This window comes from Maylandia zebra, linkage group LG6 (genome assembly GCF_041146795.1).
Source record: "Maylandia zebra isolate NMK-2024a linkage group LG6, Mzebra_GT3a, whole genome shotgun sequence".
Classification (NCBI taxonomy): domain Eukaryota; kingdom Metazoa; phylum Chordata; class Actinopteri; order Cichliformes; family Cichlidae; genus Maylandia; species Maylandia zebra.
Window position 1 is genome coordinate 8,845,014 of NC_135172.1, and position 17,440 is coordinate 8,862,453.

Sequence of the window (17,440 nt, forward strand, 5' to 3'; positions counted from 1 at the left end):
TCCACTCTGAGTTAATTGCACAGCAACCATAACAACGCATGTATTTTCTGAAAAATCACAAAGCTGCAACTGAAAACTTAAAGAGGCATTAAATTAAAATGGTAACAGATATGAAAAAGCTGAATCATACATGAATAGCCCAATAATCTGAGAATGTTTTAAAGTTTGAATGGAGTTTCTACGTGAAAGTATAAGGATGTAGTTAAGTTTCAAAATCAAGCAAGTTTTAGCAGAATTTTGGAAGTTTTCCATTCATTTTCCATGCCTGTGAGGCATTCACACAACTACACACTCCAAACACGCTGAACCAGCGGTCCCCAACCCCTGGGCCTCGGACCGGTACCGGTCCGTGAGTTGTTTGGTACCGGGCCGCGAGAGTTGAGGCTCAGGTGTGAAATGTCTGGTTTTCAGGGTTTTTATCGGTTTTCAGCGTTATTTTGTTATCGTTTTTATCGTTAACTTGGTTTTCCTGGGTCTTTTCACGTGTGTTATGAATAAAAAAAAAATTTCGGTACCAGTACTAGTTTTATTTTGTTGTATTTCTCCGCGACACCTTAAAGGCCGGTCTGTGAAAATATCGTCGGGCATAAACCGGTCCGTGGTGCAAAAAAGGTTGGGGACCGCTGCGCAAAACTCGCTCTCTCTCTTTTTCTGCTCTCTCTCTCTTTCTCCTAAAACTTCCCCTGGTTTTTTTTGGGGTTTTTTTGGCGGGGTGTTGCTCATAAGCAGAGAGTGCTGTCCTTAGACAGTAAACGTGACGAAACTATTGAGGAAAAAACGCAGCGTATATATTGTCTATCATGACTCTGGTTTTACGTGGCCTATCAATACAGTTTATAAATTGGTATATATCACCTTGTTGCTTTGTCTTTAAGGGGTAATGTGATTGGCTTACCACGACTATTTTATTCTTCCTCAGTCAAACAGCAGCACTCATGCCATTGTTTTGCCCCCTTAGCTACAGGTGTTGTGCTAGACAGTGATCGTGATTACCGTCCGCGGGAGCGTGCAGCTGCTTAAAGCTGTAGCGTCCAGATTACTTACAGCTACTTCCCCGTTAGTAACGCTGTTACTCGTAACGCCGTTATTCCCATCACTGACTACCACACACCAAATCTGGTCGTTGATACGACCTGGCTTGTGTAGCCACTAGATAACAAAAGCTCAACACTGTGCTTAGCATCCTGGAGCACTTCTGTTGTGTTTTGTACGTGTTTTGGAGTTTGTACGTGCTTCGGGGGTTTGAAGATATTTGTAGCTTATTTTAGGAGTTAGAAATGTGTGAGATAGAATGTAGAATAGTGTAGAGACACTGACACTGCCCTGGATGTAATAAAGGCCTGAACGTGTCATAAAATTAGGAGTAAACTTGATATTGTATTTGTTTTAAATGTTATATACCTATGTGGTATGTGACTTTTGTTGCCATGATGCCAGGTCTCTCTTGGAAATGAGATTTTTAATCTCAATGAGATTTATTTTACCTGGATAAATAAAGGATTAATAAAAAAGGAGACCTTCCCCCACCTTGAGCTAAAAAAGTAAGCCAGAGAGAAGTTATAGCTGAGTGGAAATTCCCCAGGGGATGCCTGGTGTTTGTAACCTGATAATTGTGGTCTGGAGGGGAGACACATCACAAGTGAGTGAGTGAGACGGTAGACAGCAGTGAGGAGGAGAGTGCGAGTGCATCGCAAAAACACATCTGGCTGCAGTTTGAAGAAGAAACAGATACTAACTAAGAGGGGAAACCTCTTGAGGTTTGTCCTCAAGGCCTGGTTCCCACTGGATTCTTGGCTGACTCATCAAACGAAGACTTAACTACATTACTTAAAAACCACTTCATCGCTCCATTCCTCGTGAGAGAGTTAGAGCAGGATTGTAAACATGTTCCTTATTTTGGTCCTCAGACTTGACTTTGCTTCTTCTTAAACACGGTACTGAACTTTAAGCTCTTTCAGATTAATCACATATACAGAGGGTACAGTCAGGTGTATGTTAACAGTTTCTGCTTTTACTTACAGACCTCAGGAAAAAGCCACGTTTGACAGCTCTTTGAAGACAGCTCCATTGTGGATTGTATTTAAAGGTGTTGCTGGGACTCATTTACTTCAAATACACATTATCAACCAGCAGTTATGTTTTATGGACTTGGAGAGATGAGAGGAACAGCTATAAGTTTAATTGCTGCAACCTGTGGACTTCTTGTCCTTCTCAGTTTAACAGGCAAGTCTACTTTACAGTATTTATTGTAATGTCAAACAGAAGTGATACAGGAAAAATATTTATGCAACCACTTTTACTTTTTTCTTTAAAAGAAAAAGAAAAAAAAGAATTTTTTTACAGACAACCCCAAATCAAAAGAGTTAGGACGGTATGTTATGAAAATGAAAATGAAAACAGTATTCCAATAGTTCTTGCAACACATTTAAAAAAAAAGTTGGAACATCCTTTAGAAAAGGAGCTTAATCTTTTAACATTTTTTATTATAAGAATGTATTATTTTTCAGTCTTTTCTCCATGTTTCTTAGTTTCCTCAGTCATATTTCCCTCTGTCTCTCGCTCTCTCTTTGTGTTCTCACTCTCGCTGTCTCTCTGTTTTTAGTCAGACTCTCATTGTGTGTTTCTCATACTTCCCAATTTATGTTGACAGTCTCTTGTCCCGTGTACATTGTGTTCAATTTTGCTTCCAAAGTCTCGTCAGTTAATTTTTTTCAGCTGTGTTCCCCAGATGTGGCAGGCAGGTAGGTTAGGACCCAAATGTAAGACTCTCTGTCCTGATTCTCTCCTGTATATTGGCTCTCTCACTCTGTCTGTTGTTTTGATCTCCCTCTTGCTCTGTGCATCATTTGTTTAGAGCCTGCAGTGTTTGTATCCATGAGTATCTGCCAGTTAAGTTGGATTAAGTTATTTTTAATTTCCAGCAATGAAGCTGTTGTTCAGTCCAGCCTGATAATGTTACATTTGAGTCCTGACCTACCTGCCAGCCACACACAGCACTTCATGACATTTAAAGCTTCCTTTCTATGTAACCTCAATATTCCCATCAGTTTCCCCCTAAATATTTTATTATACAAGTTGTACTGATGAAAATACACAACAGATCATATTTTTTCTTTCTTATGATTTGCTTTGAGAACGAGCTGGCTATTCACAGTGAAAATCTTGTCCAACAGGTACAGCTGGGTCTGCCAGCATTTGGGTTGTACGTGAAGGAGAGGATCTTTCACTTTATAGTTTTTTGACTGTGTCTGGAAACACAAAGTTCTTCTGCAAGGAAAAATGTGAGCGAGCAGAAAACATCCTCATTAAAACAGATGAAACCACAGCTCAGAGCGGCAGATTCAGCATTGAATACAAAGATGCAGCTTCAGGAAGAGGAAGCCTGACTTTTACCATCACAAATATGAGAAAGTCTGACTCAGGAATGTACCGGTATGGTTTGGGTAAATCTTCAGCTCCAGATTCATACTCAGACTTTGAGGTCAGAGTTTCAAATGGTGAGTTTCTACTAAAAGTCAAAATTGGGAAACCAATCACCTACTCTCATACCTCCATAAACTCTCAGGATAAATACAGTCCTATTTAAACTTAGTCACTTTATGTATTTATTATATAATTCATGGATGTTCATCTATTTAACAGAAATTGCTAAAAACTCTAGAGTCTCCCGTGCACAGAGTGAGGGAGAAGAAATCTCATTTCCATGTCCCACTGCTGTCCAGGCACAGAGGAAGTTCCTTTGTAAGAATCCGTGTGAGAAAGAAGGAAATATCTTCATTGACACAACTAATGACAAAGTTCAGAATGGCAGGTACAGCATTGAATACACAAAAGGATCTGCGTTTGAACTTCGGGCAACCATCAGACATCTGACCAAGTCTGACACGGGACAGTACAGGTGTGGTTACGGGGACCCTTTATCTCCTGATTCATATGACACTGAAATTATTTTGGTTGTAGATGGTAAGTTTCTTTTCATAATAATAACAATTCTTGATATGTTCATCCTATAGCTTGTTGTTAAACAAACAAAATGTTGCAAATTAGGGATTAGATTAAAGTTCATAGTAAAAGATGCCAGTCTTTCTACAATTCTCTCTGTTTTGTCCTTTTTCTGCCCGTCCTTTCCAGCACTGTAGCAATCAGAATTATTGTTTGAAGACCAGGAAAAATGCCCAACAGATTTATTTTACCAAGTGGACCATCCTGGCTTTTGATATACTGGTAGATGGTCAGGTGGCCAGGAGGGGACAGAGGTGGAATGCTTTCCCTGCACCTGTAAATTGTTATTATAATTTTTAATTATGATTAAAATAATCCCACTATTGTCCTCTCTCACTTATTCACAGACATTTGGGACATTATTGGACACAATATTCATTGTAATTGGGTCTTTTTCAGTTTAAACCTTTTGCAAACATATATGAGATTCTTGACGGGTTCCAGTCTCACTTTAAAGAACAGTATTATGCTGTATTCCATCTTGTTCTCTATGAAACATGTTTAAATGGAATCTTAGAAATTGAATTCAGATCTATGAAAGTGAATATAAATAAGTCTGCTTTTTGATTTTTCTATAATGGGCTCTGTGTTACAGTGGTGACTTACACTTCTACTCAGGTCTGCGCCTTCAAAGGATCAACAGCAGAAATACACTCCACATTCAGATACCTATCGACTATAAATGACATAAAGACAAGAATCCAGAAAATGTTCTGGTTTACTACAGTCAAAGATAATGAGCCTGTGGACCTGAAAACAGATCCAGAGAATTCAGGTCGAGTTCAGTATCAGTGTGAAAACAACGACTGCACTCTGAGAATCTCATACCTGAGAGAGAGCGACTCAGCTGAGTACAAGTTCATGCTCATAACAAACGATCCAGGAGGGAAATATACTGGATCACCTGGAGTCACTTTGACTGTTACAGGTAAAACAATATTTCACTGGAATTCACTTTAAACATTTCCATGTGTATCTGTGCAGATGTTGAGATATTTCCGATATAATGTCATTGTTTTTTTTTAGTCCCAGATCCACAGCTCCAGGTACATGTGAGGAGATCAACAGTAAACTCTTATTCTAACTGGACAGAGCTGACATGTCACAACAACTGTCAGCTACCTGATCAATCTTCCTACATCTGGTACAGGAATGGACACAAACTTTCATCAGACGAACAATATTTACAGCTGAACACATTTGATTCTGCAGACCGTTTTTACTGCGCTGTGAAAGGATATGAGATATTCCCTTCTCCAACAGTGTGTGAGTTCACTACTTTTTGTTTCATTAAGAGAATTATATTTAATTTTTCTTTATTTACGTGAATGTGTCTGTATGTTAGTTTTAGTCAGAGGCCTTTCTTTTGGGAGGTTTACAATGTTTTCTTTTTAGAATATAAATTTCTAAAATTTGGTTTTGTTGTCATTCTTATGTTTCCTCCTCCAGATGCTCCAAAGCTTCCCTCTGTGTCAGTGAGTCCCTCTGCTGAGATAGTGGAGGGCAGTTCAGTCACTCTGACCTGTAGCAGTGATGCTAACCCAGCAGCTAACTACACCTGGTACAAGGAGGATGTCATCAACCCTCTCAGTTACCAAAACCAACATGTTTTCAGCTCCATCCTGCCCTCTGACTCTGGAAAGTATTACTGTACAGCTGATAATGACCTGGGACAAAAGAGATCTGAAAGCAGAAACATTGATGTGAAATGTGAGTAAAATACATTTATAAGCTTTAAGTTCTTTGATCTCAATTGAACAGTTAACATCAACTTTAGAGATAAGAGTTAATTCATTATCATGAAGAGTGAAAACAGATTTACTGCACAATCATGTCTGTTTATTACAATATAAGGAAGTTTGACAAGGAAATAAGTAAGGTTTCTGAATGTTACCTTTTATAATTTTTGTAGCGTTGTGAGAAGCCTGCAAAGACTTGAGTATATTTATAACCAACCATGTTGTCATTGTCCTTATTTCTCCTCCAGATGCTCCAAAGCTTCCCTCTGTGTCAGTGAGTCCCTCTGCTGAGATAGTGGAGGGCAGTTCAGTCACTCTGACCTGTAGCAGTGATGCTAACCCAGCAGCTAACTACACCTGGTACAAGGAGGATGAAAATTTACCAAAAGCATTTGGACAGAACTTCACCGTCACCAAGTTCAGACCTGAACACAGTGGGCGTTATTACTGTGAAGCCCAGAACAAGCTGGGACGTCATAACTCCACCTTACAGCAGACCATTGTGCCAGGTAATCATTTATATTTACATACTGGATACACTCAGAAAGGAGTGCAGTCAAAAAGTCAGGCACAATCTACATTCATGCACTATGGCTAATTATTGGATGGCACTAGAATTTATAATAACAGATCACTGTCAAAATACCTCAGCACAGATAGAACTGTATTACTACCTAAATGTACACATGTGCAAGTATTTATTTTGCCAAAATGTTTCCTCTTCAGCGTTGTATGGACTCATAGCGCTGCTACAGATAATTAAACCAGAGCTGATGTTAAAAACTTTGCTCTTTTGAATCTACACTAATCCATCATCATCTTTAAAAGCATATGTTTGTATGGTGCCTGTCCTGTGAGGGCCAAATATCTCAAAATAATCATTAATGAGTTCAGAAAACCAGGCCTGCAACTTGATTTACAAAGATAATTTAAATATATTAAAAAGAAAATACCAGCTGCACCTGTAACTGTTCAACTTGCCTGTGTGGTTAAACAGAATATGGCAGGAGTCCCACTGTCTGCTGTCAAGGCTTTCCTTATTCATGTGCTAAAGAGTCCTAAGAATCAACATTGTAACTTATCTATCACGATGACAAGAACCATGTTTATTGCTAATGCTAGTCCTGTTTCCATGCAAAAAGCAGATTGTAACTGATCTCAGAATACTGAAAGCAGAGCCAGTGACATTTTAACCTCCTGTTAAAAACCAGGGATTTATCCATAATGCCCATGTGCACCCAGCCAGATAAAGCTGCAGGCGACTCAGCTTGAAGTGATTTTTAATCGAATGCAGACGAGGCTATGAAATTAAGATGTGCTACAGTTTTCAGTGGAATAAGGGGGCGCACCCAGTTAACCCTGTTTTCAGAGACAATAGCCAACTGCTGCCACTGTTTATTGTAGGCTTTTTAATTTACAGTATAAAGTGCATTTAGACAACTGAAATGAGACCTCTAAAAGTTGATTCTGTTCATCTGGACGTAGCGTTTTGTGGGGGAAACGTTTCGTCACTCATCCAGGTGACTTCTTCAGTCTCAGCTGACTGCAGGTTTCCCCAACCTTATAAACAGTACATTTGCATAATGACTGAAACCAGCCCACTGAAGGAACAATGGGCTGGGAGGTCAGTTCCTTAATCTTAATTATGTAAATTCTCATGACCATTCATCAGCAACCACTGACCAATATCAGCTTTTAGATGTCCCCCATTACTGATGTAAATCTTACAGTCTAAGAAGGCTAACCTGCCACTTTTCATATCCTCCCTTTTGAATTTGATGTGTCGGTCCACCGAGTTAATGTGATCCGTGAAATGTGGTACGTCCTGAGATTTGATTTTCACCCAGGTGTCATCCACATATCTGAACCAATGGCTTGGTGGTGTTCCAGGGTAGGATAGCAAAGCCCTCTTTTCCATTTCTTCCATGTACAAATTGGCCACGATGGGTGAAACTGGTGAGCCCATGGTACACCCATGTTTCTGCCTGTAGAACTGACCCTTGAAGACACACATGAAAACACAGTTCCAAAAGCAAACACACTTGGTCGATGCTGAGAGGGGTCCTGTTGCTGAGGTTGGTGTCATCCTGTAATCTCTTACAGACTACCTCCAACGCTTCCGGGACTGGGATGCAAGTGAAGAGAGATGTAACGTCGTAAGAGATCATGGTTTCATCTGCCTCCATAATGACATCTCTCACCTTCTCAACACAATCCAGGGTGTTCTGGATGTGGTGTTCAGAGCTGCAAATCTTAATTTACATAATTAAGATTAAGGAACTGACCTCCCAGCCCAGTGTTCCTTCAGTGGGCTGGTTTCAGTCATTATGCAAATGTACTGTTTATAAGATTGGGGAAACCTGCAGTCAGCTGAGACTGAAGAAGTCACCTGGATGAGTGACTTCTTCAGTCTCTCCCACAAAACGCTAAGTCAAGATTAACAGAATCAACTTTTGGAGATTTACTTTCCTGGGTGATTAAGAATGCATCAAGACGAAACTGACATGAGAGAAATTTTTTGATAAAACACTGTTTGAGATTAACAGAGTGAGGTCACGTTACTCTGCTGTGTTTAAATAGATTTCTATTTTTATTTTTCACTGGAGAAGAACTTGGCTTCTGTAGCCTAAAACTCCAACACTGTTCAGGCCATACACAGGTCGAACGTTATGGAATACTCAATTAACTATTAGTGCTTTACTTTGATCTTGATCAGGAGCAAAGAAGATAAAAGCTGCTGGAGTAACTGCTGCTGTTCTCCTGTCCGTCACATCCCTCCCTGTCTTCCTTTGGATTCGGTGAGCAGATCTGTCGCATTAAACTTTTACTTTTCAGTCATTGTGTTGTTCTTTTGTTCATTATCATTTCATTCCTCAGAAAAAAGAGGAATTCCAAGGAATCATCCAAGACTGAAGGCAGAGCAGACAACAAAGAACAGGTGAAACCAGAAATATAATTGCAGTAAAAAAAAAATCATCATTCACCATTCTAATCTAAGATCATTTTTTTCTATGCAGTGTCTCTCTGATCAGGAGGAGCCACAGGAACAGGATGATCTTCAGTATGCCAGCATCCACTTCTCTAAAAACCAGGCAGATCCTCTCTACAGCAACAGCAGTTCAGCCCCACAGACACCTGGAGGAACAGAGAGTTACACTTAAAAACTGAAAACTATTTGAATGAAAGAGTCCAGGCAACTAATCAGTCTTCCTAGATTGTATCACATCATCTCAACAAGAATAAATGTAACAAAGTTGTTGAACTTCATGCAGATCATACATGATTTAATTACGCTCACCACAGAAACATAAAATCTTTATTTTATTTTTTCAAATTACAAGTTTGACTCTTGTTAATATAAAAACCACCTACTTTAACTTTTTTGAGTTTACTGTGTTACACTGCTGTTAAATCAAATTAAAAAGTACAGCCCTGTGGTGAGCAGCTCCTCACATAATACGATGAGCCTCGCTAGAAGATTCAAATTAAATATCTGGGAAATGCATTGCCTGCTTGAGCATTCTTCTTCTGTTTTTAAGCTTTTTTTTCCACCATCATAATATAATTTCATGCTACATACTCAGAATCAACTAATTTGTGTCTATGAACCAAAAGCCATTGATGAAGAGGATCCATCCAGACTGCACCCTGCAGTCAACAAGATGTGGTCAACAAAGCCAAAATCCCCATTAGCAGAAAGAAGCTGCATCATGGGAGGTTTGGTCTGTTCACTCAGTGAGCGTCATAATTTAGCCAGCATGGTGGCTACTGGAGCTAGTTTCATTTTCACAAACCAAAATAATCTTTTGCTGCTCTTTTTCTTTCCTCATCACTTGTAGAAAAATACACGTATGTGATCAAACATGATTATCATAGTCTGTTTTCTGATGTTTGATATCCTGATGTATTATTATCATAATCACATTTATTTCAAACTGCACAAAGAAATTGACTTTTTAAAACGATTAACTTTTTTAACAAATCATTAAATAACACCTGATTTTTCAATAGCACTTCATTACTCTGATGTCTCACAGTGATATATATGGTTTATAAAACATTATTCTGCTACACCTCAACTTCTATGTGACTTTAATTTTCCATGGTGCTTTTTTTTTTTTGCATCAATAAAATTGTATAACATCAAGTTATGTCATGTTAATGCTGACTGGCTATTTGATATAACAGATCCAAACAGAGCACACTATCTGGATCTAGGTAAAATGGTGAAATGTGTTTGTTTTGAAAGAAAATTACAAAAATAACATTAAATTCCTTACAAAAAAAATATAAATTATAGTGATTAACAGAAATATTCACAACAAATTCTCTGTAAAAACTCCCTTATGTATTGTCACAAACTGGGTCAAAGGGCAAAGAGAGAGTTCATAGGTACATCTTTAACTGAACTCTTTGTATCATGATAGTCCCATACAGTAGAAGACAAATTACTAAAATCATTTAGCTACATTTATTTCTAAATTTACTGCTATAGTTTGTGTTCTGTGCAAATGAACGCTGTCAAAACCACCAACACAAAGCACCAAAAAATGCATTGAAACGTAAACAACATACATTATTAAAGTGACAGAACTTCAGGTTACAAAAAGACACAATCACTAATTAGTGAGATACACGAGTCTCACAATAAATCCACACATGTTGGGATTTATCATAAAGACAACACTAAATGCATTTGTACAGCTAGCTTTCTTCATAGACAAAAATAGACACATGTTTGGATAAGAAAAAATAACTTCACCAAACATGGTGGAGGAATTATTATGGTATGTGTGGCTGCCAGTGTTGATGATGTGACTGTGGATATAAGCAGCAGACTGAATTCTGAGTACAGGTATACACTCTCTTCTCAGATTCAGCCAAATGCTGCAAAACCAATTGGATGGTCCTTCAGATTGCAAATAGATAATGAATCAAAGCATATTACAAAACCAACTGGAGAGTTTCTCAGTATTCATCAATGGCAAAGTCACCAGCTGATCTTAACACCTAGGAGCATCCTTTTCAGTTACAGAAGACAAAACTGAAGTCAGAGAGACCCACAAAGAAACAGCTACTAAAGGTGGCTGCAAGAAAGACCAGGCAAAGTGTCTCAAGAGACGAAACTCTTAAAGTGTTCCTGATTTTTTTCTTTCTTTCTTTTGTTTTACTGCCCTCTAGTGTTAGCTTGCAGCTTTGAGTTTCATCTCTCAGTACTCTCTCTCCCTGAGTGAAAAATCCTTTAAAGAATTTGGCCATTCAAAATAAATATACTTGTTTGTATATTGATAACAAACACCTTAAGGTCTGATTTAATTCCATAGTAAGCACAGACCTTGCCCCAAACCCCCCCCTAACCAGGCTAGCCCACAGGTCACATGACCACTACTTAACTAGAAACCATGCTTTTTTTTCTTCCCCTGTCATATATAATGAGTAATACATACAAATCATTTCAGTACATAGGTATGTCCCCCAATGTCCTGTTCGGAGAGCAATTACTTTCTAGCTGTCTGATTGGATTTTTGTTTTTAATAAATCAGTCTCATGATTGTGAGCCCCACCTAATGTGTAAACAAATGGAAGGCAGGCAGGGTAGTGAGGTGAGGAGACCAAAGACATTACTGCCAGGCAACCCTACATCTGATATGGCTCCCTAGTACCATTCCAGCCTTCCACTAGCACCTATAGTGGATCCTGTTGTGTCATTTGTAAGTATAATTGTCTTTATGTAGGTGAGTGCTAAGCTAGTGCTATGTAGGGCAGCAGATATCGATTGTTCAGATAAGAAATACTTATGTCTTATTAATGAGCAATAATAAAAAAAGAGAGTCTTTTAAAATGAATTGCTCATTGACTTCCATTTCAGACATTGCAATGTTTTAAATTTTAACTGGATATAATGGTTGTCAAAAACAACAACAACAACAACAACAACAACAACAACAACAACAACTAAACCCCTTTAGGTAATTTAATACCAACCATATCAATTTTCTTTTTTAAGAAAACCATTTTTAAAGCAAAAAAATCAAAGATCAAAGTCATTGCAATCTAAACTAAGACATAAAAATGTACATTTATCTTCTTAGACAGCTTTCTGACATCAATGAAGTAGATTAGGCATGTTTTCATTTTTATGAGTTTTTGTGAATGTGTGTGTCTGCAGGTTTAAGTGTACAAGTAAATAAAGGAGTTTGTGCCTGTAACCCTTTAAAGGAGTATCTGGTGGCTGCAATGAAGAAAAGCAAGCAAACAAAAAAAATATTAACACAATTTATATAGCACACTATTTTACATTATTTTACTTTCAATCTAAAAAATGTTTGAAATGAATATGGTCTAATACACCCCAAGCCCTCCTTTAAACTCACCACTGTTTGCTGCAGGTACTGCTACAGCACTCCTACTCTGGAGTTTATCACATCAGTGCACTCCTGAACAGCGGACTTATTTTTGAACAGTAATAATAATTTTTTGCACATCAGGTCATCCTGCATACTAAGCCAACATATTGAGGTCATAGTTCTTTTGCACACATCTCTGTTTCACACTTTAATATTGTCTTCTTTTTGTCTTCATTTATTTATCTGTACTATTTATATTTTATATGTTCTATTTCTATTGTATATATTAATTGGCATCTCTGTGGGGACAGCAAAGAAAAAATTTCATTGCACAAAGAAATCCCTTTTTTTCTTTGAATACATGACAATAAACACTTTGAATCTTGAATCTCTTGAATCTACAGAGCTGCGTGTTAAACTAAGATAAGATGAACAAACAACTTCTGTTGAGAATTTTTTATAATCGAATTATTCAAATTACTCCATGAATTGTTGCAGACCCATGCATTAAAAGATGTGAGACAGGTGGAGGACGATCCCACTCAGTGGCAGACCGGCTGTCATCCCATCCCATTGACCCAGCACCCAAGGGAGGCCATAGCTTCAAGGAGTACAGCAAAGGGCCACATTTCAGCCTGACAGCTTGATCATCTGGATGGGGAACTCTCCAGATTGTAAGTTACCAGAATACTGGAGATGTCATAGGATCCAGTAAATATTCCAGTAAAAGCTGACGTACTGAAGCAACTTCTTTACTCAAAGAATCTGACATTTAGAAAACCGTCACTCCCTTCTTGCTTCCTCTTCTGTAGTGCTAGCCAGATTTTGCTAGAAAATTTTAAATTGGATCTATTTAAATATTACAGCTTCCCATCCCACAGCCAAATAAAGGAGATGTGGAAATTTTTTTTAGTCTGTTACAGATAAAAGATAAGTTTATTGTATTTTTTGACCGAACAGGTACTCTTGTGTGTTCTGTCTTGCAATGTAAGAGACGCAGCAGCAGATTAGAATCAAGTATAGAAAGACTTTATATATTCTCTACATCACCAAATTAATACATGGATATTCCCTGGACAACGTAACCCAAAGTTTGCGCTCCATTCACGGGTTTTAGCAAAGTACACATAGCAACCTCCACATATAAAACATATTCCACCAGTAGAGAATCTGTAATGCACATAAAATAAATATAAGAGACTGTCGTCAATCGCAGAACAGTAACCAGACTCCTCCATGGCTCTGTGGCTGAAGAGTTCACTATATACAACACTTACTCATCATCAAGCCAGTCTATATCTGGAAAGAAATGTTTCAATATTCACCTCTCAGACTCACCAACATGGCCACCCACTGATGGCTCCAACCCTGGCGAGCTGCTCCCCCCATCACCCTCTCTCCACATTCCCCAAGTAAGGACTGATTGGAATCTCAACACTCTGTTCACTTTTCAACATACATCAAGATTTATACACCTGAGTCACAAACCCAGAATCCCTGTGATGTCCCCATTTTTACTTTATCATGAATATTATTACTATGGAAGGAGGAAATGCGCACGCGTGCACACACACACACACACACACACACACACACACACACACACACACACACACACATTTTATAAACCCTCTGGTGACTGTTAACATATATGTGTAACGAGTATTTGAACCATTCTGCTTGATTTAGCTGCTGTCAAGTTTTAGCAAACAATAGCTGTAGGGCTCAAGTGTTGGACTGGGCATGACAGAGAGAAGCAGAGTGTAGTTTGAGATTCTTTCTTCCCTTAGAGAAATCACACAGGCTGGCGGCCTTACTGCAGACAATAATAAAAGGCACTAATTTACATGAGGAACAGATCATCAGAGAGAGCAAAACGAAACAAGTCTACCACCCACTAATGATGTGTCGGTCGCGAACGAAATGGCTCTTACACAGACACAGAGAGAGGCATGAATTTTCTTCAGTGTATTTCTGACATTCAGGATTTCTCTCGAACAAATGGCCATAATTTCCTAACCGTAGGGGCTAGAACGGTCATTCTGACACCGTTTTGTTCAGAAGAGATGGAGGAATCTTCAGGTGTTCATAATTCATAATTAAAGTATAAATTATTGCACATATATGACTTGCAATACACTGTAACTGAGTAGAGGCGAAGCAAAAACTGCCTTGACTTGCCCTCAAACAACATTTTGTAAATCTAAATCTATATCAGCATCAAAATCATTCTTTCACCATAAGAAACAGCAGGGGTTGGTGAACAGTCATAGAAATTTTCAGGGCTCTGTTGAAATCCATCAAAAAGATATGACGAGAGAAAAAAGTGCCTCATTTAGTTGAAGTTGAGTTTGAAATCTGAAGAAATCTGAGCGAGAAACAAATTTCCTACCCTCAAAAAAATGTAATTCATGACCAAACGGTAACAAGTGAGAAACAAATTCTTGAATTGTGAGCGTCAGGAGTGTCTGAAGATATATTGGCACAAGCCTCATGTCTCAACTTTGCTTTGTTAAGCAGATATGACAATTTGAAAATGTGTCTCATTAGAGAAATCCAGCGGTGATTTTGAACAAACTCTCCATTGACTGTCTATGGAGAGTTTTCAGACTTTGTGTTGACATTTTCTGAAAGCCAGCAAAAATACCTACGTTTTGATGTATAATTTGTGGGGGTTGAGTGGAAATTGAGCGAGTAGTAAGAAGTTGTTGGGACATGAAGAGAAAATTCAAAAAGCTCAAGTGTCCACTCTGAGTTAATTGCACAGCAACCATAACAACGCATGTATTTTCTGAAAAATCACAAAGCTGCAACTGGAAACTTAAAGAGGCATTAAATTAAAACGGTAACAGATATGAAAAAGCTGAATCATACATGAATAGCCCAATAATCTGAGAATGTTTTAAAGTTTGAATGGAGTTTCTACGTGAAAGTATAAGGATGTAGTTAAGTTTCAAAATCAAGCAAATTTTAGCAGAATTTTGGAAGTTTTCCATTCATTTTCCATGCCTGTGAGGCATTCACACAACTACACACTCCAAACACGCTGAACCAGCGGTCCCCAACCCCTGGGCCTCGGACCGGTACCGGTCCGTGAGTTGTTTGGTACCGGGCCGCGAGAGTTGAGGCTCAGGTGTGAAATGTAAATAATTTTTTTTTCGGTACCGGTACTAGTTTTATTTTGTTGTATTTATCCGCGACACCTTAAAGGCCGGTCCGTGAAAATATTGTCGGGCATAAACCGGTCTGTGGCGCAAAAAAGGTTGGGGACCACTGCGCTAAACTCAAAACTCGCTCTCTCTCTTTTTCTGCTCTCTCTCTTTCTCCTAAAACTTCCCCTGTATATGACTCTGGTTTTACGTGGCCTATCAACACAGTTTATAAACTGGTATATATCACCTTGTTGCTTTGTCTTTAAGTGGTCATGTGATTGGCGTACCACGACTACTTTATTCTTCCTCAGTCAAACAGCAGCACTCATGCCAGTTTTGCCACCTTAGTTCCAGGTGTTGTGCTAGACAGTGATCGTGATTACCGTCCGCGGGAGCGCGCGCAGCTGCTTAAAACTGTAGCGTCCAGATTACTTACAGCTACTTCCGCGTTAGTAATGCTGCTACTCGTAACGCCGTTATTCCCATCACTGACTACCACACACCAAATCCGGTCGTTGGTACGTCCTGGCTTGTGTAGCCACTAGATAACAAAAGCTCAACACTGTGCTTAGCATCCTGGAGCACTTCTGTTGTGTTTTGTACGTGTTTTGGAGTTTGTACGTGCTTCGGGGGCTTGAAGATATTTGTAGCTTATTTTAGGAGTTAGAAATGTGTGAGATAGAATGTAGAATAGTGTAGAGACACTGACACTGCCCTGGATGTAATAAAGGCCTGAACGTGTCATAAAATTAGGAGTAAACTTGATATTGTATTTGTTTTAAATGTTATATACCTATGTGGTATATGACTTTTGTTGCCATGATGCCAGGTCTCTCTTGGAAATGAGATTTTTAATCTCAATTAGATTTTTTTTACCTGGATAAATAGAGGATTAATAAAAAGGAGACCTTCCCCCACCTTGAGCTAAAAAAGTAAGCCAGAGAGAAGTTATAGCTGAGTGGAAATTCCCCAGGGGATGCCTGGTGTTTGTAACCTGATAATTGTGGTCTGGAGGGGAGAAACATCACAAGTGAGTGAGTGAGACGGTAGACAGCAGTGAGGAGGAGAGTGCGAATGCATCGCAAAAACACATAAATATCATAGACACTCATAAACAAAGCAGCATCTGGCTGCAGTTTGAAGAAGAAACAGATACTAACTAAGAGGACAAACCGCATATGCCCATCCAAGCTGACTCAGCTTGGATGGGCATATGCGGTTTGTCCTCAAGGCCTGGTTCCCACTGGATTCTTGGCTGACTCATCAAACAAAGACTTAACTATATTACTTAAAAACCACTTCATCTCTCCATTCCTCATGAGAGAGTTAGAGCAGGATTGTAAACATGTTCCTTATTTTGCTCCTCAGACTTGACTTTGCTTCTTCTTAAACACAACACTGAACTTTAAGCTCTTTCAGATTAATCACATGTACAGAGGGTACAGTCAGGTGTATTTTAACAGTTTCTGCTTTTACTTACAGACCTCAGGAAAAAGCCACGTTTGACAGCTCTTTGAAGACAGCTCCATTGTGGATTGTATTTAAAGGTGTTGCTGGGACTCATTTACTTCAAATAAACATTATCGACCAGCAGTTATGTTTTATGGACTTGGAGAGATGAGAGGAACAGCTGTAAGTTTAATTGCATACAACTCCAAATCAAAAGAGTTAGGACGGTATGTTATGAAAATGAAACTGAAAACAGTATTCCAATAGTTCTTGCAACACATTTAAAAAAAAAGTTGGAACATCCTTTAGAAAAGGAGCTGAATCTTTTAACATTTTCTATTATAAAAATGTATAATTTTTCAGTCTTTTCTCCATGTTTCTTAGTTTCCTCAGTCATATTTCCCTCTGTCTCTCGCTCTCTCTTTGTGTTCTCACTCTCGCTGTCTCTCTGTTTGTAGTCAGACTTTCATTGTGTTTCTCATACTTCCCAATTTATGTTGACAGTCTCTTGTCCCGTGTACATTGTGTTCAATTTTGCTTCCAAAGTCTCGTCAGTTAATTTTTTTTCAGCTGTGTTCCCCAGATGTGGCAGGCAGGTAGGTTAGGACCCAAATGTAAGACTCTCTGTCCTGATTCTCTCCTGTATATTGGCTCTCTCACTCTGTCTGTTGTTTTGATCTCCATCTTGCTCTGTGTGTCATTTGTTTAGAGCCTGCAGTGTTTGTATCCATGAGTATCTGCCAGTTAAGTT

General features: G+C 38.7%; 1 protein-coding gene across 1 annotated transcript; it reads left to right on the plus strand.

Moving 5' to 3' along the window:
* Positions 1-3,177: 3,177 nt before the first annotated feature.
* On the plus strand, positions 3,178-9,008 carry LOC112429925 (B-cell receptor CD22). Its single transcript, XM_076884619.1, has 9 exons — positions 3,178-3,497; positions 3,643-3,963; positions 4,598-4,930; positions 5,035-5,268; positions 5,452-5,712; positions 5,990-6,250; positions 8,458-8,539; positions 8,619-8,679; positions 8,759-9,008. The coding sequence occupies exons 1-9, from the start codon at positions 3,404-3,406 to the stop codon at positions 8,900-8,902; spliced, it is 1,791 nt and encodes a 596-aa protein (XP_076740734.1). The 5' UTR covers positions 3,178-3,403; the 3' UTR covers positions 8,903-9,008.
* Positions 9,009-17,440: the final 8,432 nt, after the last annotated feature.